At 39.7% G+C, this 27,860-nt stretch overlaps 1 protein-coding gene across 8 annotated transcripts in view; it reads right to left on the minus strand.

Moving 5' to 3' along the window:
- Positions 1-973: 973 nt before the first annotated feature.
- The window catches only part of rabgap1 (RAB GTPase activating protein 1), a 199,773-nt gene continuing 172,886 nt past the window's right edge, over positions 974-27,860 (minus strand). For all 8 annotated transcript variants that reach the window (XM_080212509.1, XM_080212504.1, XM_080212506.1 and 5 more), the window contains 7 exons: positions 26,519-26,611; positions 23,679-23,789; positions 11,811-11,915; positions 10,268-10,351; positions 8,310-8,381; positions 5,416-5,613; positions 974-1,980 (listed from right to left, as the gene is read on the minus strand). In XM_080212509.1, the coding sequence (XP_080068635.1) occupies positions 1,858-1,980; positions 5,416-5,613; positions 8,310-8,381; positions 10,268-10,351; positions 11,811-11,915; positions 23,679-23,789; positions 26,519-26,611 (786 nt within the window). In that variant the 3' untranslated portion in view covers positions 974-1,857. The remainder of the gene's footprint in view (positions 1,981-5,415; positions 5,614-8,309; positions 8,382-10,267; positions 10,352-11,810; positions 11,916-23,678; positions 23,790-26,518; positions 26,612-27,860) is intronic.

Raw genomic sequence — 27,860 nt, forward strand, 5'->3', positions numbered from 1 at the left:
CATTGAGATTCCATGATTGCAATTTTATAAAAAAAATGCATAGTTTGATTTTTCCCAATTTTAATTTCCACAAATGAAAGTGAGATAATGCTTGTTTAAGGCTTTACTTATCATCAACTGTTAACATTGATTTCCACTTGTTTAATGCTGGTTTTTGCATTCCTGCTTTGCTAATATTATCCTCCCCTGGCTATAAACATGGGACTTCCACTCAGCAGACAGAAACCTGGAGCTTGCAGATCAGTTAACGCCCCCATTTTGGAAAAGAATGTTGCTTAAAGTCAACAGTCATACGTTTCTTTAGATTAGATACTGATGCTGAAGTTTGCTTGTTTTGTGGAGGCATTTTAACAAGCATTAAAAGGTGTCGACCTTTACACGACTCTGCTGCAACAAAAATAAAACCAAACAAAACGACTCCTGCGTGACACGTTAAAGACTCTATAAATGGAACCATTATTTAAAAACTGAGCAATTTAATGGGTTGAGTACACTGTGATACATGGGTCACCAACATAAAAGTCACAGTTTAGCAAGGCAACGCTGCAGTCTGTTGGCGTAGTAACGAAATGCAGGGGTAGAACAGAGGCTTATGACCACAATTTTTTCACATGATGAATTTCTCAATCTCTGGTAATCTTCTGGTCAAGTAAAGGTAAACCTCATAATATTAGAATGTTATATCAAAGTACTGGGGAACCCTTATCCTAGAAGCGAATCACATTCCATTCTAAAATATTAGAAGAAATTGCTTACTCCAATCCCTAAGCAGGGGTCTTTGTCTGAAAAGCTTCTATTCAAGAAGCAACACATGGTTTTAACAAAAGAGCTATAATTCACGCCAAACAGACATGGACCAAATTTGTTGCATAGCAACCTTCGGGATTCAGGTCCTTGGAGCTAGGCAACATTCCATTTACATCTGGTGAACACTAATATTAAACCTTAGTAATAACAAAGGACAACAGAGGAATCAAACTCAGTAGTTTTTACCAGTATATATTTCAATGCATGAAGTATACACAATGCACCCTAATTTCTGTATTCTAATACAATGTCCACATGTAATGTTGAGGAAGTTACAACACATTTGGCATCAAACAAATAGGACAGTGGTATGACATCAGGACAAAGCACTAGCATAGACACATCAGCCCCTATGGTAAAATATTACACCAGGCAGCATTAGGAAGCCAAAAAATAAAGCAGAATTAAAAAATAAACAAACTTTCACATTTATGTACAAATCAGTGCCCCTCAGACACTCACAATAGATGTGTCTAACAGCATAACATAAACCAATATAAATAGATACATAAGGTGCAAAGGCCTCCATTCTACAGACTCCCCACTAGAAACCCAGATTATGTTAAAAACTACATTGAATTCAGCTTTTCTGTGGAGTTGTGTTCCTTTGCTTACTTACCAACTTTTTGATTCCAAAACACAAATAAATTGATATCAAAAAGAGTATACAGAAGATGCAAAATCAAAAACTGTTTCAAGTTAACGGTTAGATTGGTTTTGTTTCAAGTGGAAAGAACTTGTTTTCCTGGTACTTAAATTTGACCTTCAGATGTGCAAGTCTTGAATGAGACAGTAGAATGGAGTGTCTGCTTGTCTCAAGAGAACAGAATAGAGCCAAAACTACTGCAGCACAGGTCTGGCGAGTGTTAAACATCAGCAGTATAAAGACCACTCTAAAGGTAAAAGCTGTTTCTTATGGATTTTTTTGGGACCTGTTAACCATGTTAATCCACAGACTGTATATGTAAGGATACACATTCTGGTCCCCTAATATACATCAGAAGTGAGCACATTTTGACCAGGATATTTTCTCTATTCACCCAGTTGTCTTTACGAAGTCTCCTTTCCCTGTACACCAGTCGCTGTTTTAATGGAGCTTATTGTTCGGTTGAACCAGGTCTTCTTTGCTGCTTGAACTTCATTTAATGCTAGACCCAAATGATGCTCCAAATCCTGGAAAAAAAACCCAGAGAATTTGAAACAAGGATGAGAATTTTAAAATTGAGGTACTGCTCAATAGGGAGGCAGGGCACAGACAACAGAGTTTATAGAGGGGAGATTGAGGAAAGCTGGCAAGCATCGTGTTTGAATAATCAATTCAAGAAATAACAGGGGCATGGATGAGGAGTTTAACAGATAAGCTGAGGCTGGGGCAGAGTTGGGCAATGCTACAGAATCAAGCAGTCTTACTGATAGTGGATACATATTTAATCAGGAATTCATCTTCAGGTCAAATATGACACTAAGGTTGCAAATATTGATGTTCAGTCTCAGAGATCTGCAGGGAAAGGGATGGAGTCAGTGGTGGGGAAAGGGAGTTCATACTGGGGCCAGAAACATTAGTCTGCCAAATATTTGGCTGGTGGAACTTTTTGCTCACCAGCACTGGATGTTGATAAGCAGTCTGACAATTTTGAGACAGTGGACAGTTGCAATTAGTGTACATGTTTTCAGATGATGTTCATGAGAGGCACCATGTTGGTAAGAAATATGAGGGAGGGGGCAGGGAGGCAAGAATTGACCTTTGGGGACCACTAGAGGTTATGGTGTATGATTGGTAAGGGAAGCCTTGACTCCATAATTAGACATGAACCGGACCAGGGAAGTGCAGTTCCACCCAGTCTGACAACAGAGGGAAAGGTGTTTGATGAAAGCGGTGTGATCAACTGTGTCAAAAGCTGTAGATGGTTTGAGGAGGGATAGTTTATCATGAGCACAATCACAGATGATGTCATTTGTGACTTTAGTGAGAGCTTCTTTGGAACAAACACATCTGCATTCATATAGCACCTTTCAGCGGGGGTCTTAACTTTTACTTAAGGTCTTCATTCACACATTCTAAAAAGTTCAGACTCCCAACAAGATTCTTTGATCTAAAAATGAGTTAAACAGTCAAACGTATATTTATTTAATCCTGAAACTGACTGCAGTTCCCAGCAACAGTTCCTGCACCAATATTTGAACCTGGCATCATAGGGTTTCCCTCACCAATTCAAATATAATTTTTAAAATGTCTTCAGATTAAGTACTTACACTAAGTGTAAGTAATGTTTTGTGATCATGTTAAATTATTACTAATCAGATATATTTAATTCGGTCCTCTATCCCTTAGCAAACTCCTCTCACACTGAACTGTCACCACTAGGCAGAGTTGGGTCAAAGAAACTACATCAGGTGACTGACATCTTCATAGCCAAGATCCTCACTTTCCTTCATTGTGGCTGAATGACTGTGTAACAGTCTCCATCTAGTTGAATTCATGTCAAGATATAAAATGTTGTCTAAATGCTTATAAACACTTCACAGAGCAAACTGGGCAACAAATGCTGGCCAGCCACCCCATGGCCCACAAATGAATAAAAAAACTGTTTTCATAATGCAATGGCCTAGTTTAGCTAGCAAGGTCATCAGAAAATGAGTGTAGGCATTTCTGCAGGGTAGGCAGCATGAATTTATGGGTACAAATTTTATTTCTGTTTTTATATATTGTCTGGTCATTTTTGGTGACCCTTTGAAAACTTCTCCTGGGGCCAAGAACCCCTGCTGTGAACTAAAACCATTGCTTTCCTGCAAGCACACAAGGCAGTCTAGCTGCACTCAGCAAATCCCACAAACAGCAATGAGACAACGCTATTCCAGTGGTGCTGGCTGAGGACGAATGATAGCCAAGTCACCAGAAGCTTTTCATCTCCCTGATCAGGCAGACTGGTTAAACATCTGATCCAAAAGATGACACCGACAGTCATGTTGCATTCCCCAAATATTAATCCAAGCTCATGCTTCAGCATCCCTGTTCAGAACTGTAATGAGGCCTGACCGTATGATCCGAACTCAGAAGCAATTCGACCCCTGAAACAAGCTGATAGTTAGCAATGCAGACAATATTCTAAAATGTATCCTTGAGCATTTTTCTTTGTGGATGTGATCTGAATTTCACAGAATTGATTTATTTTAAAATGTTGTCAACTTTGCTCTTTTTCCTTCTCATCCGCGTAAGCACATTCTGTACTTGATGACCAAGTTTCCCGTTTTCAAGCCTCTGCCACCATAACTGGTGGCCAATAGGAAATGCACTTAAGAGGGGGCTAAGACCGCAACTGTATATTGTTATAAGACAGACATAGGTATCCTTATGACGATTTCTAAAATGTTCAATCCTGGATAAAGGCCTTTTAGAATGACTGAAAGCTATGTTTTTTTATGACCCAGAAACAAAAACAGCTACTATGGTAGTAACACAGAAACTTGCACTTTGCTATCTCCGAAGAGACACTAATGACCTCTAGTGGGTTGCAGAGAACAATTTCAAAGAGAACTATACAAAGAATATTTGCATTTCATAAGTCAAATTGGCCAACCAGTCTGTCTGTCTGTCTGCCAGGACAAATGGCCCCGCAACCTTTCTTTCACGTCTTAATGACTGGAACATTTAAACATCACAAGAACCCAGATGATGGATACACAGTCCTTATCAAACACAATGTGGACAGGTGGGAGTAATGTGACATCAACCTCTAACTGGTGGAACCAATTATTTTGCCTTGTTGGACTGCAAACTCAGTTGGCCATTTTACCATCTACAAACAGCCTCACAGGAAAAGAGCTTTGCCCAGATTGAATACTTGATCCCATCTACATTTTTTCTGCTGGCAATTCTGTACCATTGCCTACATGTCCATCACATTGTGTGAAGTTAACTCTATTGGAAAAGCATAATCTTCAGCCTGCTGACATCCATGAAGAAATATTTCATTGGACTTTGATTCTGGACTCTGGAATCCACATAAAAAAAATTTTCTCTGTGGTTTTTGCCTTGTAAATCTTTCTTTTCTCTCTCTCTTTTACTGTATGAGTGTACAGGAGACAACACGGTGATCCTCCTCCTGTGGTTTGAGTGTGTGCAAATAAACTAACCCTTTGAGTTCATCCTATTTCGAGTCTGCCACTGGGTTATTTATGGACAATTGACTGACACCAAAACTGAGAGGGTTATAAAGATGAAAGAAAATCAACGTATCTCTCTGTTTATGGATGAGTGGCGAGAGGGGAAGTGAGTACAGTTTAAATTAAATTTAACTCTTGTCCATAACACACTTCACAGCCAGGCATAATTTCCCTCCCCATCACTGAACTTACCTGCACAGAGTACCTTGACTAAATCTCCTCTCAATCCCCATTATACGTTGTTCATCAATTAAGTAAAATTTATTTATTAGTATCATAAGTAAGGTTTACATTAACACTACAATGAAGTTACTGTGACATTCCCCTAGTTGCCACACTCCAGTGCCTATTTAGGTCAACACAACTAACCATCATTATTATTATTTAATTATGCCTACGCTCCAGCGAATCCCCGTACATTTTAATCTCTTTGCCGGTACACACCTGTATTTTGCACTCTGCCTCCACCAGTTGCAGTTTGGTCTGGGCCAGTTCCAGCTCCATCTCCCTCAGTTGGGTCTTCAATAACTCTTTTTCTTTATCTTGATATTCATCTGAAGTATCCTTAGATGAACTGACAATTTTAAGTGTCCCCTCCTTGTTAAAGAGTTCTCTGCAGCGATCGCAACCTTCAACCTTTTGCTGAATCAAAACAGACAGTAGTTATTACTTCTATAATAAAATAACTTCTGTTAAGATAAAATTGAATTCTGATTGAGGCTTTGGGGCAGATAATTTTTCACCATACCGTAAGATAATAATTCTACTTTCCATCTTGCGACGATTTTAATGCCCTTAGTATTTTATAATTTACAGTATTTAATGAGTTATTAATGCCCCATTAGCCATTAAAATGAATACAGCTGTATAGGAGAATAAAAACTATCTGGATAAATAGCACTTCCTAATTGAATGCATAAATTCACAAATGCCAGGAATTACATCATTTAATAGTGTCAGAAGTGATACAATGATCTACAAATGTTCTGTAAAAGTCATCTTCGTACTTCGAATTTGGTGGAATACAATCGACTTAAAGTTTGTTTGCCTCATTAGTTCCCCTTTACAAGAAGCCACCATTATTGAGCACCAGTTTGTCAACAGAGAGGGGAAAACTCAATCCAATTATAGTAAAGTGCAGGTGCACACTGCAGCTGGTGTTTTCTGCATGCAAATCAAAAAATCGCTAATCACAAAATGCAACATTTGTTACTTCAGACTATAGGACTGACCCAGTAAACTTCCTTTGAAAGAAGGTGACCTTCCTTTCATTTCTCCTAACTTTCCTTTGCACCCAGATCAAAGCAGTAGCTCCCAACTTCCCGGGATATAGTTCCATGGGTGCCAATTGCTCACTTGTATCTCATCGAACTGGTCATCATGCGTAGCTGAATTTTGACTTTGAGCATCAGCAACAAGTGGATGATGAAGATTGTCACTGCTGAGCTCAGTCTCATCTCCACCCTTCCTCTAGAAATACACAGCCATACCCACTTCCAGGAACTGCATTTTCCTCACGCTAATTTTAGGTCCAAGAGAAATTGTGCCTTTTCTTTTTTGTATGATCCTGCTGTTCACTGGACAGTATCACTAGCCCAATAGGGGTCAATGCTGAGGATTGGTGTTCACATTTCCCTGTACAAAAAGGTTGTAAGCTCATTTGAAGGTCAGGGATGTTCCATTTACAAAATTATGTGGTCATTCATTCAGGAAATCCATTCAGTATAACATTAACTTTTCACTTTTGACATGATATTTAGGCTTTGAAAGCACCCAGAGGAGAAACCTCGTCATTCTTCCTGGAATGAAGTTCATCTGAGAACCTTCTCGGTTGAAAACTTGCCAGTTCTCAAGATGACAGAGGCCCCCCTGATGCTCCAGTGTATAATTTCACACAAATTAAACAATCTTACATAATAGCGACTTAATGGTTTATGGTGACATTTAGTCATTGTGATTTGTCAGATTCCAAGAGTACAGCACTCTCTTTAAAATGTCCAGATTTTACTCAAACCTCTATTGATAAAGTAATAAAACTCAAGCACAGGAATTACATTTCAATGTAAAAGCTAATTCTGTTTCTACATTTTAAAGTTTTTTAATAGTTTTTCTATTGCTGGAAATCTGAACTCAGCATTCACAGATAATTCACAACGTGATCTGATCACACCATGAAGTTTAAGAAATAATTTGATTGTGAAAACAGTGCACCATGGAGCAAGACTGACACACACAAGTAGTGGTGCAAGAACCTGGGAAAGATAGAGGTTGCTAACTCCTCCCAGTGTAAGATGGCCACCATCTGTGTATCTGCACTGCTCTGCACAGGTTCAGCAATCCAATGATGTCATTCCACTGTGCTCAGCTTGTCAAAAAGCTTTTTTTCGGACTAGGGATAAACTGCTATGGTGACAGTTTGATTGACAGACATAACAGCCAACAGGCAGGCTGGGAGGTGTACAGGGAGCCAATGGGCAAGAACCAAACTCCCCAAGTTCAGCCTCAGCTCTTCAGTTGTCCAAACAAAGATATTTTTCTTTGAAAAAAGTGCTGAGGTGGGTGACCTCACCTGCAGGCCAACGGACTGGTGGCTGGGAATGTGTTTGTGTGTGTGGTTCAGCCTTCCTATCACACCTTATTAACAGGTTAGTTGATACTCTCAGATAAACTTTACTCCAGGAAGAATGATGCTGATGGCGGGGGCCTGGGGTAGAACGAGACAGAGGCCTCTCCTCTGGATGCTCCATTTTCCTCCCACACTCTAGACTGGCCATACTAAATTGCCTCTTGGTATCAGGGAGACTAGCAGGGTAAATATAGTTGGGTGCGGGGGGGATGCGGTAAGGTCCTGGGATTATTGTCAGTGCAGGCTCACTGGGCTGAATGGTCTCCTTCTGCACTGTAGGATTCTATGGTTCTATAATTCATGAATTTTATTTTAAACCTTTTTTTCATTTCAAGGTTCCTCATTACTCTCACCCAAGGGGACAGGCAATCAAGTTTGCTGCATAACCAGGCACAAAGGGGTCCTTAAAATTACAGTCGCTCTCAAAGCTTTGTTTCAGACAGGAAAACATTTGGCTTTCATTGTGTTCCTCTCTCTAATGACACAGCTTATTCAGCTCACTGTAAATAGCTACAGTTGTAAATCTACATCACACCATTTTTGCTACAGATCTCCAATGAATTGTGCCACAAATTATTTCTTTTAAATTAAAAAAAATGTAAATTTGGATCTTTTTGTTTTCCTATAATTGAAACAAAATCAATCCAAGAATATTTAATTATTTATATACCAGAAATTAATTGACACTTGGCTACATTGGGCAGAGACTCACCCGAATTTGTTCCAACTCAGCTTTATTTCCTGACTGTTGCCTTTCCAACCTCTCACTCAATTGAGAGCAGATCTATAAAAGGATATTAAAGACTCAGGAAGACAAACTAGAACTTTTTCATCATGATATACAGTGGACTGCACCAAAATTAAAACCCATAGTCTAATATCTGTACCTGATGCTAATTAACAAAAGGAAATTATTTAGAAGACTTCACTTTATGTAAGTATGAGGTGTTCACGGTCAGTTGATGAATACAAACTTTAACGTTCAAGATGACTGAACTGAGTCACAAAGAAAACATGTTCCTCAGCACCTTTTAGCGGCCAGGACTTGCAACTACATTGTAAAAGTTAACTTGGCAAACGTTAATAGAAGAGCACAATCAAATGTCAAGACAATGCGAAGATTTATTTAGTTGATGATTTTGATTGTCAACTCTATGGATGTGGAGATGCCAGCGTTGGACTGAGGTGGGCACAGTAAGAAGTCTTGCATCACCAGGTTAAAGTCCAACAGGTTTATCTGGTAGCATGAGCTATCCTCACCTGATGCAGGAGCAGCGCTTTGAAAGCTCGTGATACCAAGTAAACCTGTTGAGACTTTTTACTGAACTTCATTGATGCGAGGCCAAAAAAGGCTAAATAAAACATGTATTTTACAGCTTCATGCATCACTTTAGTTTTAAATGCCACCAATATTTGGCAAGATCCATACAAAGCTTAAAATAGAAAATGCCACAAAACAGAAACAATTCTGCACTCCCACAGGAACAAAACATCCCATTTATGGATGAATTACAAAAGGGATTTAATCCTATGAGAAGCAAATGAATATCAATAGCATGAATCTGTAAAGAGTTTGATCATAAGAATGTCTGATATTCATAGATTAGATCCTAAATTGTGGTGGTATGTCCCAATGTACAAAGCCTTTCATGCAAGTACAGGATATGTTTAAAAAACATACATAAATTCAGGACTATAAAAATATGGGGTTGATACCTCAAGGAATTTCTTACCACAAGCACCTGAGTGTTGCTTAGAAAAGTTATTTGTCACTAATTCCTCTGCTTTAGCTGCGCAGTCTTCAGAATGGTCATATGATAATTTAAGAAAAGTCTCCAGAGGATGTGAGAGACAGTGGTGTGGCCACCATCATTGACCTGAGGTGGTGGAGGACTGAAATCACCTATTTGCAAAAAAAAAGCCTTACCAGGGTCACTTCAGAGGACATCAAGAGACAACTAGGGTGCAATGCCAGTCATTTGTAGCCCAGAAAGAACATGCAAGGGGCAGCAAGGCCAGTAGGAAATAGTTTGGTTTTCATAATTCTCCAACAGTTTCCATGGTTGCTTTTGTGATACTGATGCACAAAGTAGCAGATTTATTGAATGGGACGGTGGTGGGATTGAAAGTCTAATTTCACACCACCACATTATCAGATCTATTTCATTTGGCACAATGTCTCACTGATGGAGACAGCGGCCAACTGCAGCACACATGGTAGAACGAGTTGCCATTAACTAAATCATAGCAGGTTATAAGGAAATACACAACACATTGTTCTACTTGTGGGATGCTGGACAGTGAACAAAAAAGCAGCAGCATTTGAGAAATTGTGGAGTAAAATAGAAAACTGTTTGGATGACGGTTCTTCACTTGAAATAGTAAATTCTTTTCTATTCCTGATGCCAAAGGAACTGCTGCATAATTGCAGTGTTTTCTGTTTGCATTTCAAATTTCCAGTATTCACACAGACCTTATTTCAAAAGAGATATTTTCATGGGCATTGCAGGACTTCTATCAGACTGTGCTCTGTCTTCAGATGTTCATTGGTTTCTAATCAACACCTCTCAACAAGCAACAATACTTTGGTATCATCTATTTCCACAGAGAAAAGTAACCTTTTCAAACTTTGACCAAGGAATATTTGCAATAAACTCAAGTTTGACAGACCTGTTTGTAGTCACCAATGATTGAGCTGTTTTTCTTGATTTCTGATTCTGCTTTGTCGAGCTCTCTCCGGCACATCTCCTTGAGCTATGAAAGGCAGAACCATGGATAGAATTGAAAACCAACATACAACTGATGCCACTTTTGTACAATACTTAGTTAACAATAGTAAATTGACATTTTGCAACTTTGCTGGTGCCATGTAACCATGCAAGTACAGGATAAATTTAAAAAACATACACAAATTAAGCAAAGACTATAAAAACATGGGGTTGATACGTCAAGGAATTTCTTATCACAAGCATCTGAGTGTTGCTTAGAAAAGCTACTTGTCACTAATTCCCCTCCTTTAGCTGCACAGTTTTCAGAATGATCATATGATCATTTAAAGAAAAATCTCCAGAGGATGAGAGTGACAGTGGTGTGGCCACCATCATTGACCTGAGGTGGTGGTGAAGGACTTGGAAAATCTTGACAATGGTATAAGTAGCTGATTTTTTTTTAGAAATTGTGGTACAAATTTAGACAAATGATTGAAACTACCCCACAACTCAAGAAAGCCTATGGCTTTCGGTTGTGGATTTTCATTGCAAATTTTACAGAAAAGTTAGATACAGTATGGTTTTAATATTTTCAAGTATGTTAGAATTGATAAATGTAATCCATGTTCACAAAACTCTTCATTCAAGAAACAAGGTCAAAAAGACAAGAGATCTGTGCAAAGTTATCTATTGATCTTCCCAATGTGTACATTACTAAACAGCAGGGATGATATTACACAAAACGTTTATTCAAAAGACTACCTTTAATCATTGGTCTCATTTGTATTTTCCCATTGATTTCTTTTCATGGTGGCACTATGGCACAGTGGTAAGCACTGCTGCCTCACAGTGCCACCAGGGGCCTGGGTTCAATTCCCGGCTTGGGTCACTGTCTGTGTGGAATTTGTACGTCGTTCCCATGTCTGCGTGGATTTCCTCCGGGTGCTCCGATTTCCTCCCAGTCAGGTGCACTGACTTGAAGAGGCGTTGGAGTGTGGCGACGAGGGGAATTTCACAGTAACTTCATTGCAGTATTAATGTAAGCCTTACTTGTAATAAACAAACTTTTTTCCTGATACTGGCAAATCATGTTAGGTAAGGTACGGTTCCATGTAGGAGTGGCTCTCTGATAAGGTTTCCAAGTATTCTTTGTATCAACTAGGTGCTAACAGACTTCTTCAATTGAAAAGACTGCAATTACTAAGCAGAAGATATGTTTCCTTACCATTCAGCATGGGCTGCTTGGTACTGATCAAAACGATGCACTGTGCACTATTTTCTTATCTCTAATCTAGAAGGCTGAAATGCAATTTGACAGTTCCTTGCCCACAACTACCATGACTACAATCAATAACCCAAGACTGTAGGGTCTCAGAAGGTTCGTTCTGCGTGTCTTGGTGCATTTACCTACAAAGCCATCATCGTACATCTCACCAGTAATTTAAAATGATAAAACATTTGAGCAAGTGAAGAATAAGACATGTAGAGTGATATAATTCAATTACCTGAGTGGCTTCATTTTCCAATCTCTTCTTTTCGTCCTCTGCGTCAACCAACTTCTGTTTGGTCATGAGTAGTTCTTTGTTTAATGCATCTGCTTTCTCCTCCGCCTATAGGAAAAAGTTAATTTAATTTTCAAGCTACAGTTATGCTGTTTAAATATTTAATCCAAACAAGTTATTTAAACTTGTTATTTCCATTAGTCATGGCGTTCTTCCCTTTCCTACAGTTCTGAAAATAACTCCTCTGCACACTACATTTTTAAAGCAGTCAAACTAAACTCTGCTCTTACAAAACATTATTTCCAGAAGTTACAATATCAAATTTGATTTGGCGTTGAGCAAATAAAAGTTCCAACATAAACACACAGACCAGTAATTTATATAGATGATCTGGAGGAGGGAACCGAGTGCAGGGTGTCGAAATTTGCTGATGACACCAAGATTGGGGGAAAGGCAAATTGTGCGGAGGGTGTGGAGAGTCTGCAGAAGGATCTAGATAGGCTGGGCGAATGGGCCAGGAAATGGCAAATGGAATTTAATGTTGGCAAGTGTGAGGTGGTCCACTTTGGTAGGAAGAATGGTAGGAAGGACTATTACTTACGTGGCGAAAAACTGCAGCAGGCGACGGTGCAGAGGGACCTCGGGGTCCTTGTGCATGAGTCGCAAAAACCCAGCTTGCAGGTGGTCAGGAAGGCGAATGGGATGCTGGCCTTCATAGCGAGGGGGATTGAATATAAAAGTAGGGAGGTCTTGCTGCAGCTGTATAGGGCATTGGTGAGGCCGCAGCTGGAGTACTGTGTGCAGTTTTGGGCGCCGCACCTGCGCAAGGATATTTTGGCCCTGGAGGGAGTGCAGAGGAGGTTTACTAGGCTGATACCGGAGTTGAGGGGATTGAGCTATGAGGAGAGGCTGAATAAGCTAGGCTTGTACTCGTTAGAGTTTAGAAGAATGAGGGGAGATCTCATTGAGACGTATAAGATGATGAATGGGATGGATAGGATAGAGGTGGAGAGACTCTTCCCGCTCAAAAAAGACAGTAGGACTCGGGGGCACAGCCTCAAGATAAAGGGGAGGCGGTTTAGAACGGAGTTGAGGAGGAATTTCTTCACTCAAAGGGTGGTGAATCTCTGGAATTCTCTGCCCGTTGAAGTGGTGGAGGCTGCCTCGCTAAATATTTTTAAGAAGCGGGTTGATGGGTTCTTGATAAGAGAGGGGATTAAGGGTTATGGGGAGAGGGCGGGAAAGTGGAACTGAGCCACAACAGATCAGCCATGATCTTATTGAATGGCGGGGCAGGCTCGAAGGGCTAGATGGCCTACTCCTGCTCCTATTTCTTATGTTCTTATGTTCTTAATGATGTTTCTGAAAAATAACATAAACTGTAACAGCATATAGCATAACCTAGCTTTGTTGCAAGTAGAGTTTATTAGAAAGTTTTTAACATGCCATCTAATATTGTTCAGCGAATAAAGCTGCATTCATTTACCAGGTATGTAACTTTTTGGGTTAAATTATCCATTCAGCAATATCTATTTGTGCTATTTATTCATAGAATAGAGCACAGGTGTAAAATGTTATTCACTACACATAAAGTAAGCCAGCTTTGCAATTCAAATTACAGATGGAAACCATCCTGAGGGTATTTTGCTCAAATAGCAGTAGGTTTATATTTGTAAATATGGTTAACATAGGGACAACTATTCAGTCCTTCACGATAATTGCACCATTCAATTAGATCATAGCTTATCTGTAACTTTACTCAGCTTAATTCCATAACTCTATTAACCTCCCCCACTGCCTGACAAATAATTTATGAACCTTAGATTTTAAATTTTCGAATTAATGAAAATTATGAATGTCTTCATAGGGCACAGAGTTCAAGATATGCATTACCCTTAGCTCATAAAGAGCTTTCTAACTCTCCCCTTTTAAGGTTCCCACCCCCCCCAATCTCTCCTTCCTTCATCCATTCTGGATCTTCCCACCAGAGGAGATAGTGTAGAAAGAGGAAAGAAAAGCAATCAAATTGTTTAATCATCTTAAACACCTCAACCAGATCGGCCTTTAATCTTCTGCACTCAAAGAAACAGAAGCCTGATCTCTGTAACTTGTCCTTAACAATTCGATCTTTTAGCCCAGCGAATAGTGCATCTTTCTGAAGACAGAAAACAAGTCACACAAAATATTTAAAGACTGCTACTAACCAGGAGTTCCACTTGTATTTTTTAAATTTTCTTTCCTGAAGGTCGCAATTCATGTTCGGGTGTCGGTTCAAACTTTATTACCTATCCTTCCTTCTGTGCCATAAATGACTATGAGTCTTGGGTTTTCTCATTTTAAATCAAATAGCTCAGTTATAATAACACATTATCAAAACGACGTGTGTGGCTTTCAGGATAATTACTTCCTCAAACCCAATACCAAGTACTTAAACAGGAAGGCAAAATATTTTTCTAACAAGCTTTCTTAGCTACATTCGACTTAAGTAGTTTGAACCAGTGCCCTATCACTTCAATAAACATTCAATGCAAAAGTGTGAAAAGGGGATGAAAAGCTACTAGAACCTATCCCACATGAGATAAGAACATTTAACTCTTTGAAACTGTACTGCCATTGTGTGTGATCTTGGCTGACTGTAATCTTAATCCATGCTTCTCCCCATTTCCCTTAATACCTTGAGTTGACAAAAATCTAGCGATCTCAGATTTAAAACTAACAGTTGATTTAGCATCAATTTGCTGTTTGTGAAAGAGTGCCAAATTTCTGCCCACCTCATTGTAGATTATTCCCTAATTCCACCCTGAAAGTCTAAAAAATTAGAGATCATTCTATCTTATGATACCCCCTAACCAGTTTATCCACCCTAAGTTCCCCGTGATACCTTGAAAACACTGATCAAATCACTCCTTAATTTTCTAAATTCCAGGGAATACACCCTGCTTTGTGTAATTTCACCTTGTAATATGAACCTTTAGAGTCCAGGTACCACTCTAGTAAAGCTAAGCTGTGCTCCATCAAGGGCCATTACATGGTGCTTTATATGTAGTCTCTAGAACTGCTCTCATATTCCTGATGTGTTTAACCAGGGATTTGTGTAACTGAAGCACGACTTCTTCCCCTTACATTCTAATCCACTAGAGATAAAAACTAGCATTCTATTATTCTTTTTGACTATTTTTTGTACCTGTTCATATTTTAATTATTCATGTACCTGGAACTTCACGTTTTCACCATTCAAAAAGTGCCTTTTTAGGTTTTAAGTGGATGACCTCACACTTACATCCATTGAAATCAATTTGGCAGATTAAGTGAATGGGTAAATCAATGTGTCTATAATTTTATTCTTCATCTACACTGCTGACAATGTTTTTATTTTACCTTTATTTTTAGATCATTAGCAAATCTGGATATGTGGCTTTCTATTCCATCATTTAAATCATTGATAAATAAGGGAATAGTTAAGTTCACAGTACAGATCTTTGTGAGACACCACGAGCATCCTTCCAAGTAACATACCTGCCCATTATCCTTACTTTGTCTTATTCCGCTCACTTCCTAACCAGGTCAAATAATTTGTCTTCAATTCCATGAAATTGAACTTAAGCTACAGCTTTTTATGAGGAATGTATGCTTTCCCTTCTTTGGCTACGCAAGCAATATTACTGGGAAGGTTAATCTTTGTCAAAAATTCTGCAATAGTAATTTACTGGCTAGTTCATGTCCTCCTCATTTCAGAAGAAAACATGGCAACACTAGAAGATCTTCAGAAAAGACTGGGAGTGATTTTATAAATTGTTATTGAAAGCTGTTGCTTTTTATTGCTATCAATGATAGCCCTTTTATCCAATGATAAGTGGGAACACTGTGATCTATAGTGAGATCTTAGCTGAACACTGAAGCTTTTGATATCTGAATCAGGACAAGGTGAATAAGGAATGTCTCTAACAAAAAGACTACTTGAAGCTGGAGAGATTCCTTTTCTTAGTTATTCAGCCTACTTTTCAACTGCAACTTTACACTTTTGGCAAAATTGGAAATGACTACAAAAGAGGATTTAAATATACAACGTTACTGGGTCAGATTCAACTGGAAATATGTTATACGTGCACGGATGCACATAGAATCATTTTTCTTGCCTCTTCCCTATTGAGTCCTCCTGGTACTCTGGTTTCCTCACACAGTTCAAAGATGTGCAGGTTAGGTGAATTGGCTATGCTAAATTGCCCCTTAGCGTTTAAAGATTTGTACATTAGGTGGATTAGCCGAAGTAAATGTATGGGGTTATGGGGCTAGGGCAGGGGGTGGGCCGAGGCATGATGTTCTTTTGGAGAGTCAGCACAGACTCAATGGGCTGCATGGCCACATTCTGCACTCTAGGAATTCTATTCTAAAAAATAATTATTGTGTGTTTGAATGAGATCACCTAATCTTCTTAGCTACAGAAAATAAAGGTCATTTAATCTTTCCTCTTGGGAAAGATTTTGAATCATCCTGTTTATCCTTTTTGAATTATTCCAATTACCATCCAATTGATGCAACAGATATTGGAGCTGACAGACCGAATAACCGAAGGCAAGGGTTACCTTTACTATTCACACTGCAGCATGGGAGATAAATGTTAATCTGCCGCAGAGAATAAATTGACTTTTTTATTTTAGCACTCTGGTTTGCTTTGACTTTAGGATTATAGAAACAAGATAAGACAATCAAATGATTAACTTAGACCATCCATTTTGAGATAGCCAAAATAAGTAGTAAAACAAATGCTGATATTTCATAAATTGAATGTTTTTTGTTATGGAGATAAGCAGTAAAATGTTATGGATGTGAATGTTGTATTAAAATGACAAGCAGCTTGAACTATGATATCACAAGCATAGACTGATAGCTATTTGGTCATGGAGATTAATTGTCAAGAGGATCCTTGAATTTTCCAAGAAGCAGACTGCGGTTAAAAAAACAAAGTGGACATAATATTTAAGCGTAAAACGTTTTTGCTACCTTGGAAAAAAGATTATTGTAAATTGAAAGGCAGGCAAAGAAAAACATGGCTATTTGATACAAAAGAACAGGCAAAGTGCGAACATCAGGAGGCAATATGATCTACCAGTGACCAGGCTGGAGACTATGCAATGATAGGTTTATATATAGATGAGAATGAAGATCGATATTTTACAAGAGGAAGTCAGATGTGTACATGAGTGTGAAAGGGTGAAATGAAATAAGGTGAGAAGTGTGTGCAGCATAAAGACTGGCACACATTCGTTGGGCTGAATGGCCAGTTCCTGTTCTCCAAACTAAAATGGTCTAAAATAAATTACCTTTCTAATTAATTTTTGCAAGGCTGCATCATCCTTAAGCACTTAAGTACTGCTTGCTTTTCATTTTGGATTCTTTTTTGGGAGTGAGGGAAGGAATAGGAAAATTCCCTTCAATCTCGTCCAAGGTATTTGATTTTCACAAGTTGTCACATCAAAGCTAAATTACAAAGCAAAATTAGAAGTCCACTGAAACCACGAATCAGGTTAACAGTATTTAGCGTTATTGGTTCAATCCAGCAAACAGCTGAGCTGGTGAAGGGTTAAAATCAATGGCAGCAAACATTTACTCTTTTTTCCCCCTTAACAAGTTAGGAAAAATCATTAATCACCAACTTACACAGAAAATAGGGGAAAGCCATTTGGCCCTTATAGTCTGCCAAGCCATTAATTATGATCATAGCTGATCAAATTTAATACCCTGATTTCCCCTCCCTCCTCCACACCACCCTCATATCCCATGAGGAGAAATTTCTTCACCAGATTGGTGAATCTGTAGAATTCACTACCACAGAAAGTAGTTGAGGTCAAAATGTTGTGTGATTTCAAGAAGGAATTAGCTATAGCTCTGAGGGCTAAACTACTAAGGGCTATAGCTAATTCCTTCCTGAAATCACACGTTTTGGCTTCAACTACTTTCTGTGATAGTGAATTCTACAGATTCACCACTCTCTGGGTGAAGAAATTTCTCCTCACTTCAGCCCTAAAAGGTTTATCTCTTATCCTCAAATTATGATCCCTAGTTCTAGACTCCCATACCATTGGAAACATTCTTCCTGAATCTATCCTGTCTAACCCTGTTAGAATTTTATAAGTTTCAATGAGATCCCTTCTCACTCTTCTAAACTTCAATGAATATAATCCTAACCAACTTGGTGTCTCCTCATGTGACAGTCCTGCCATCCCAGAAATCAACTTGATAAACATTCGCTGCACTCAATTTGATTTGATTTATTATTGTCACATGTATTAACATACAATGAAATGTATTGTTTCTTGCGCGCTATACAGACAAAACATACCATTCATAGAGAAGGAAACAAGAGAGTGTAGAATGTAGTGTTACAGTCATAGCTAGGGTGTAAAGAAAGATCGACTTAATGCATGGTAAGTCCATTCAAAAGTCTGACAGCAGCAGAGAAAAAGCTGTTCTTGAGTTGGTTGGTATGTGACCAGGTGGAAGAGAGAATGTCTGGAGTGCATGGGGTCCTTAATTATGCTGGCTGCTTTGCTGAGGCAGCAGGAAGTGTAAACAGAGTCAATGGATGGGAGGCTGGTTTGCGTGATGGATTGGGCTATATTCATGACCTTTTGTAGTTTCTCGCACTCTATAGTGAGAACATTCTTTCAAGGACATCAAAACTAGACACAATATTCCACATGTGGCTTCACCTATGTTCTATGCAATTGCAATAAAACATCCCTATTCCTGTACTCAAATCCTCTCGCTATGAAGGCCCAACATAAAATTTGCTCTCTTTACTGCCTGGTGTACCTACGTGCTTATTTTCAGTGACGGATGCAGGAAGCCACCAAGATCTTGCTTGATATCCACCTCTCTCAATTCACACCCATTCAAATAATCATCTGCCTTAAGTTAATTCTGCGCTCGACAGGATGTTGAACTCTTCTTTCATCACCTTCGTCTCTGTGCCCACTTCTTCGGGCAACAGTCCTCCCCCCATTCCACAGATCCTTTCACATGCCTCCAATTGGATACCCCCACCTGGATAATTACCTGCCCTTGATCTTTTCATTGGGAACTGTCGACGGGACATTGGCCGTCTCAATTTTTGTAGCTCCTCTCCACCCGTTCCAACCTCTCTCCTTCTGAGCTTTCTGCCCTTCGCTCCCTTCCAACCCTGACACTGACATCAAACCTGCCGACAACGGGGCTGCTGTCGTCTGGTGTACTGACCTCTCTCTCACAGAGGCTGAGTAACAACTCTCAGATACTTCCTTTTATCTCCTCCTGGATCGTGTCCACACCACTGAATATCAAGCCATCAACTCCAACTCCCTCACTGACCGCATTTCCTCCAATGCTTTCCCCCCCAACAGCTTCCAATCTCATAGTCTCCCAACCCCGGACAGCCCACTTCTACCTATTTCCCAAAATCCACAAAAAAGACTGTCCTGGTAGGCCCATTGGGTCAGCATGCTCCTGCCCACTGAACTTATTTCCTCTCACCATGGCCCCTACCTTACTCCCCTAGTCCATTCCCTCCCCACCCACATTCAGGATTCTGCTAATGTGTCATATTGACAGTTTCCAGCTCGCAGGCCCTAACTACCTCCTATTCACCATGGATATACAATCTCTCTACACCTCGAGAGCTCTTCGCTTCTTTTTTGAAAAGAGGCCTAACCAATTCCCATCCACCCCTTCACTCCTGGCTGAACTCATTCTCTCTCTCAACAATTTTTCCTTTAACTCATCCCACTTTCTCCAAATCAAAGGAGTAGCAATGGGTACCCACATGGGTCCTAGCTACGCTTATCTTTTTATGGGATAGGTGGAACATTCCTTGTTCCAGGCCTTCCCAGGTCCCCTCTCACCCTTTTATTGGTACATCAATGACTATTCTGGTGCTTCATGCTCTCATACAGACCTCAAAAAACTCATCAACGTCGCTTCCAGTTTCCACCCTTCCATTGCCTTCACCTGGTCCATCTCAGACACTTCCCTTCCCTTTCTGGCAATAGACTATCTATCTACCAATATCCATTAGAAGCACACTGACTCCTACAGCTAACTGGACTACAGCTCTTCAACCCTATATCCTGTAAAGACTCCGTCCCTTTCTCTCAGCTCCTTCACCTCTGTTGCATTTGTTCCGATGATGCCACTTTCCAAAGTGGTGCTTCTAATATGTGCTCCCTTTCCTTCAACCGTGTATTCCCATCTACAGTTGTTGGCAAGGCCCTCAACAGCATGCAGTCCATCTCCTGCGCTATGATCCTCACTCCCTCCCCTCCCTCCCAGAACAAGGATAGAGTCCCCTTTGTTCTCACATTTCACCGAGCAGCCTCCACATGCAAAGCATAATCCTCCGCCATTTTTGTCAACAGTGGGATACCACCACCAAACATATCTTCCCTTTACTCCTTCTGTCAGCATTTCACAGTGACCATTCCCTTCAGGATAGCCTAGTCCACCCCTCCACTATACCCAACACCTCTCCTGTTACTCATGGTGCCGTCCCATGCTATCGCAGAAGGTGTAACACCTGTCTCCCTACCTCTTCCATGCTTACCATTCAAGGTCAAAACATTCATTCCAGGTTAAGCAGTGTTTCACTTGCACCTCTTTTAATTTGGCGTATTGCATTCGTTGCCCCCTCTATATCGGAGACACCAAGTGTAGACTGGGTGATCGCTTTGCTGAGTGCCTTCAGTTGGCGCGCAATCAGGACCCTGACCTTCCAGTTGCTTGTCATTTTAACACACAATCCTGCTCCCATACCCACATGTCTGCCCTTGGCCTGCTGCAATGTTCCTGTGAAGCTCAACGCAAACTGGAGGAACAGCATCTCATCTTATGGCTAGGCACTTTACAGCCTTCCAATCTCAACATCAAATTTAACAACTTCAGATGATTTGCCCAACCCCATCTTTTATTTCTTTATTGTCTTCATTTTTCTTCTCTTCCCCCCCCCAACTCTTTCCCCTTACTTTATCCCCCCTCCCTTATCTTTTCTCCCCCTTTTCTAAATTTTACCTCTGTCCCGTCCATCCATCACCCCCTTCCCCACAACATCATCTTCATCTGTCACAGCTTACTCTCTCATTTTAGCTTCTCTACCAATTGGCCCTTTACTTCACACTTTACTCACTGTGGAGTGCCATTAGCAGTCTTTTCCCCTAGCTTCTGTGGCTAAGACTCATCTTTCATTCCCTCATCTTGCAGTATAAATATCTCCCACCTTCTATGCCTTTTAGCTTTGACAAAGGGTCATCTCTTTTCTCTCCTTACAGATGCTGCCAGACCTGTTGAGATTTTCCAGCATTTTCCCTTTTGGTTTCAGATTCCAGCATCCACAGTAATTTGCTTTTAATCATCTGCCTCCCTATTTCTGGATTCAATTCTCGACTTGGGTCACTGTCAGCGTGGAATTTGCACATTCTCCCAGTGTCTGCATGGGTTTCCTCTGGGTGCTCCGGTTTCCTCCCACAGTTTCAAAGACATGCTGGTTAGGTGCATTGGCCATACTAAATTCTCCCTCAGTGTACCCAAACAGGCGCCAGAGTGTGGTGACTTGGGGATTTTTACAATAACTTAATTGCAGTGTTAATGTAAACAAAATTTGGATAAACAAACAAACTTTAACCTTTTTTGCTACCAAAGTGGATAACCTCACATTTACCTACATAATACTGCATCTGCTATGCAAATACCCTCTTGATCAACCTATCCAAATCATGCTGAGGCATCTCTGCATCCTCCTCACAGCACACCCTCCCACCCAACTTTTTATCACCTGCAAATGTGGAGATAATACATTTAGTTCCCTAGTCCAAATCATTAATATACAAGATGAACAGGAGAGGTCCTGGCACAGATCTTTCCACTAGTCACAACCTGCCAATTGGAAAAGGATCCATTTATTCCAACTCTTTGCTTCCTGTCTGTTAATCACCTATCTCAAAACACTATCCTCACTCCCATGCACTTTAACTTTACATAATAGTCTGCTAAAAGCCTTGTGAAATACTAAATAAACCATATCCAATTTACAGGCATCAGTGTCACATTTGGATTTATAATGCTCCTGTGAAGCATTTTGAAATGTTTTGTTATTGTAAAGACACTCTATAAACACAAGTTGTGCTGTTGGGATGGACTTTGACTTGCAACACTGCAGACTTGCAGAAATTGCTAAGGCTAGTGGGACAAATACTGCAGATGGAGAGAACAATTATTTGCATTATAGATTTGACTCACAACAGCCAGGTTTAACTCCAACCTTTGGAACACTGAAGTACCTCAAAAACAATTTCTACCTCAAATGCTATGGCAGGAATATGCAGATTCAACTTCAAATCTGTCCAGGGTTTGGACCATCTTAATACAATAAACATTTTTACAACATCGCCTCAATCTAAAATATATTTCTAACATACTGTACAGGAATAATACAAATGATGTTTTTAAAAAAGACAAAAGTAGTTAACTGCCCCAACTTTCTGAATGTGCTGTTCAGCTGTTTACAGAAACATGCATTATTTAACACCCAATTACTGCAACTGATTTTTCAGAAAGCTGAGTGACAGCAACTAAGTGAGCTGGTCTGTAAACTAGTGGCTTTTTCTTTAAAGTGCTACTATTTACAACAATGTTTTCTCTAGAATAACAATCAAAACTTCAGCATTACAAAGTATGTTCAAATTGAGTTTCTTTTTCTCAAGGTGAAGTTTAAAGTTTTGTCATTTTCCAGTATATTTATACAGTCAAGGAGCTCAGTGATACACTAACCAGATGGCATTATACTTAACACCTACCTTATAAACTAAGATATACATTGTTCTAATTTTAAACGGGTGTAATTTAGCACTGCCATGACCATATTAGGAAAGCTAAAACCTACAAATATACTAACATTTTAAATGTTCCCTACTTAGAACATAGGTGCTGAAGAGAACAAATTCACTTTGCATTTGCAAAAGATGCAGAATAAGGTGGGTTAATGATAGTACATTACACACTTCTTTTTAAAGAGGTATATCAGATGATACCAACCTCCTACACTACTGATTTACAGTGTAAAGCTCTCGCATCTGTGCATCACCTGCTAAATTGGAATTTTAGCATCTGATCAATGATTTTGGTAATCCAAATGCACATCACATCTTGCACATTACAGCAGCAGGTGTGAGCTGCGTGGGGATTAGATAACCAGTGTAAATTGTCAGGAGTTAGAATCAGACTTTCATTGATTAGACCCAACACAATCAACAGGTGCTGCCTCATAACTCCAGGGACCTGGGTTAGATTCTGGCCTCAGGTATCTGTCTATGTGGAGTTTGCACATTCTCCCCACAACTGTGTGGGTTGCCACTAGGTGCTCCGGTTTACCTTCCACAGTCCAAATATGTGCAGGTTAGGTGGATTGGCCAAGCTAAATTGCCCCTCAGTTTAAGCAAGTATCAGTGAGTAACACCCAGTGTCTATTAGGATAGACTCCCTGTGACCCTGAATTGCAGTGGTGACAATCAATAAGGAAAAGATAAAACCTTGCAGAAATTTCCATGGCTGCACATTAGAGGCCTTGTATATGTAGCAAGTTAAAAGAAAATTCCAAAGTTCTTACTCTTTTAGCATTCACAAATGTTATTTGAAATACAGAATTAAATGTACTTATGTTCTCTGTAATATATCAGGATGAACTGCAAATTCTCAGTTACAATATAAAGATACTTGTTCATGAGATTTAGCTTCTGAAGAATATATTCAGTTTCCAGTTACTAGTGAATCAAAGAGAATATTTTTGGACAAGATAACAGCAACTACAGTCTTCAGTTCAGCCAAGAAGGCAGCAGAGTTTACACTTACATTATCCAAGTCTTTCCTGAGTGCGATCTTGCTAGTAACCAGTTCGTGTGCAAGGTCATCATTTTCCTGTTCCAACCTCATGTTCGCCTCCTGCAAACGTCTGTTCTCACGCTGGAAAAAGGCAGACAGTTTAACTGAGGAGAAAATTACCTGTACATCTCCAGAATAACAAAACACTTCTGTGAACTAACACTAACTCCTAACCCAAACTGCCTTGTTAAACCTTCATCAGTTAGCATTCAGTCATGAATATATTACATCCTAAGTTAATATTTTAACAAGTCTTGTAAATAAAGGACAAAATAAAAATAAAACTGCCTTTTCAGAGTCAACACCAGCAATGGTGTCAGCACTGCTGCCTCACAGCACCAGAGACCCGGGTTCAATTCCTGGCTTGGCTCACTGTCTGTGTGGCGTCTGCATGCTCTCCCCGTGACTGCGTGGGTTTCCTCCAATTTCCTCCCACAGTCCAAAAGATGTGCTGGTTAGATGCATTATTCATGCTAAATTCTCCCTCAGTGTACCTGAACAGGTGCCGGAATGTGGCAACTAGGTGATTTTCACAGTTACTTCATTGCAGTGTTAATGTAAGCCTACTTGTGACGCTAATACATAAACTTTAATACTTTAAAATTCAGAATTTTAGAATTCCACAATTTAAGAACATTTTTCCCATGTGAAAGGACAAACATGCTGTTCTGAACAAAATACTTAGCTTCATGGTGTCAATAGGCAAGAGATCCAAGTAAGAGAAATATGAAAGTTACATCCATTATATCCTAAATTTATGCAGTGATTGGGATTAATGAATTGTGAGACGGACATTACAGAACCTCAAAAGGATGTAGGCAAATTGGTGGATTGGACAGATGGATGGCAGATGAAGTTCAATGGCGAGAAGTGTGAGGTGATTCATTCTGGTAGGAAGTACATGGAGAGACAATGTAAAATAATGGCTACAAATGTAAAGAGGGTGCAGGAGCAGAAGGATCTGGGAATATATGTGCATAAGTCATTAAAGATAGCAGGACAGGTGGAGAGAGCAGTTAATAAAGCATACAGTATTGTAGGCTTTATTAAAATGGTCAGAGAGTACAAGAGCAAAGAGGTTATGCTGAACTTGTACACGACCCTAGTTAGACCTTAGCTGGAATATTTTGCAGAGTTCAGGGCGGCACACAATAGGAAGGATGCGAATGCATTAAAAAAAGTGCAGCAGAGGTTTACAGAAATGGTTCCAGAGGTGAGAAACTACAGTTATTAAATTAGACTGGAAAAGTTGGGACTGTTCTCCTTGGAGAGGAAAAGGCTAAGAGGAGATTTGACAGAGGTGTTCAAAATCATGAGGGGGCTGGACAGAGTAGATAGGAAGACACTGTTCCTGTTCAGAAAAGGACTGAGAATAAGAGGGCTCAGATTTAAAGTAATTGCAAAAAAGCAAATATGATGTGAGAAACAACTTTTTCATAAGCGAGTGGTTCGGGTTTGCTAGGTATTGACTGGAAATGTGGTGCATGCAGGTTCCACCGAGGCATTCTCTAAGGCATTAGATGATTATTTGAATAGAAACAATGTGCAGGGGTATAGGGAAAAGGCAGCAGAATGGCACCAAGTCATTATGTGTATTTGGAGAGCCTGTGTTCACCTGATGGGCTAAATAGCTTTCTTCTGCACCATAACAATTCTTGCCTCTGGCATAGACATGTGCCAGATAAATAAATTTTAATGTAAAAAAAAAAGTAGCAGAGAAACAACAGGTTTCAATCCAACCTGTTAGGTGATTAATACGCTGTTTACATGATCAAGCTTTGGCATTTTTTGTAATGTAGACACTATTAAGCTCTGGAACTGTGCATTCAAAAGTCAAAGATCAGAACCATCTTTCCTGTCCTGAATTCAGAGGTGCTTTAACTTCCAGCGTGAACAAAATATCTTTTCCATTTGTCCCCATTATATTTCTAAAGCTGGTGACAAACAAAGCACTGCTATTGATCTTGGTGAAAGGGATCACCACAGGGAATAAAACACATTCAATACATGTCTGCAGTGGCAGCATTCCTGCTTGGCCTGTCAATGATGTGGAGATGCCTGCATTGGACTGGGGTAAACACAGTAAGAAGTCTGAATTTCTGGCCCGTCAATGGCAGGCAAAAGACATAATTCGCAACAAGTGGTTTAATTGCTTCACCACCTCTACAGAGGCCAAGAGGCGATTTCATTGTTGTTGGCCAGTCTGGATCTTTCTAATCTCCCTCAACTGCAGCAGCAATTAAAAAGAACACTTGCATTAAAAAAAAATCAAAGTACTGTTAAAAAAATGGCATTGCAATGTAATGCAATTCACTAGGCGGCACGATGGTAAGCACTGCTGCCTCACAGCACCAAGGACCCCGGTTCAATTCTGACCTGGAGTGACTGTGTGGAGTTTGTATGTTCTCTGTGTCTTCATGGGTTTCTTCCGGGTGCTCTGGTTTCTTCCCATAGTTCAAGGATGTATGGGTTAGGTTGACTGGCCATGCTAAATTGTCCTTAGTGTCAGGAAGATGAGTAGGGTAAGTACATGGGGTTATGGGGTTAGGGTCTGAGTTGGATTGTTGTTGGTGCAGACTCAATGGGCTGAATGGCCTCCTTCTGCAATGCAGGGATTTGATGTTTCTATAAATTAGGTGTTTTTCCAGCAGGTGGATTAGCACTAGAGAATTAACTTTGTTCCAGTAAACTAACTAGTGGAAAGGAATATCAACAGAAGAATTTGCAGTGACAGCTGATATAACGACAACTTATATATTCAAACACAGGTATCAGATAGTTGGCTGTGGATACTGTTGATTGTTCCGTACCTCAAACCTTTCAACAGGATCTTCCTGTTGAGCTTGTTGTTCCCGCATTATCAAGTATTCCTTTTCGTATTTCTTAAGCTTTTTCTGACTGATCTGTACAAATGGATATTAATATATTAAAGTCTGGAGCAGTAAATTCATTTTTCGATAGTAGCATGAAGCATTATTAGACAAAAATGTTACTTACATAAAGTTGTTCCCATCTGTTTGCATTTAAGAATGAGCTGCTCTCATTATTAACAGGTGAATATGTATTATATTATCAAGTTACTATTAATTTGATTGATTGTTCTATTTGATAGTTGACATAATCATACAGGCAAATAGATTAAATTGTCAATCTGTGTTCTGTGTACAATGATCCAGATTGTTATTCCAGCAGCATCATGCAGGGAGAAAATGAAGCACTCGTTAGCTGGGAGTTGTCATCTGGAACCCCCTGCATTGTATGCAGAAAGCGCACATGCATATCTGGGCATATTCTAACAAGCTCCCACATTCATACGGATCACTGGCATTCAGTTCACATGATATGGCTGGACCATCAGCACAAATTGAGCTTTATTCTCAAGTCAATTCAAGGGAACTTAACACTGCTGTCACAGCACCAGGGACCCAGGTTAAATTCCAGCCTTGCATGGCTGTTTGGAGTTTGTACATTCCTTCCACGTCTGCTGGTTTCCTCTGGATGCTCCGGTTTCCTCCCACACTCCAAGGATGTGCAGGTTAGGTTGATTGGCCATTCTAAATTGCCCTTAGCGTTGTGGGGGTTGTGTGGGGTTATGGGGATAGGGCCTAGGTGGGATTGTTGTTGTTCTCAGCTCGATGGACCAAATAGCCTCCTCTGAAATGTATAGATTCCATGATATGAGTAAGATGTGGGAGTTGAGCAAGCTAAAAAGAAAACACCCTCTGATAGGAAGGAATACAATACAATGGAACTATTTTTAAATCAGGAAGAGAAACGAAGAATTTCCTGGGCCTAACTCTTCAGAAAATATTGTTTTCACTTGTGTACAACATCTAACAGAGAGCGATTGAGTTGCAATTACCTCAGCATATCCAACAAAGATAAATGAAATAAGTAACCACATAAGGGATAACCTCTGTTAAAGCAATCATATCCAATCTGTAACTCTAAATGAAGCAGATTTAAAAATACACAAGGTACTTACTTTTACATTTTCCCAGTTGTTTCTTACTAAATTTAATCCTGCACTAACTTACAAAATTCATATTTACATCACATTTCTTGCCAGAATAATTCAGTGTTCTATCGAGTTGTGTCGGTTGAATATTTCTCAAAAAAAAGCAAGCAAATAAAATTCTTCTCAAAACATTT

This window comes from Carcharhinus amblyrhynchos, chromosome 25 (assembly GCF_965287045.1).
Source record: "Carcharhinus amblyrhynchos chromosome 25, sCarAmb.v2.hapA, whole genome shotgun sequence".
Lineage (NCBI taxonomy): Eukaryota > Metazoa > Chordata > Chondrichthyes > Carcharhiniformes > Carcharhinidae > Carcharhinus > Carcharhinus amblyrhynchos.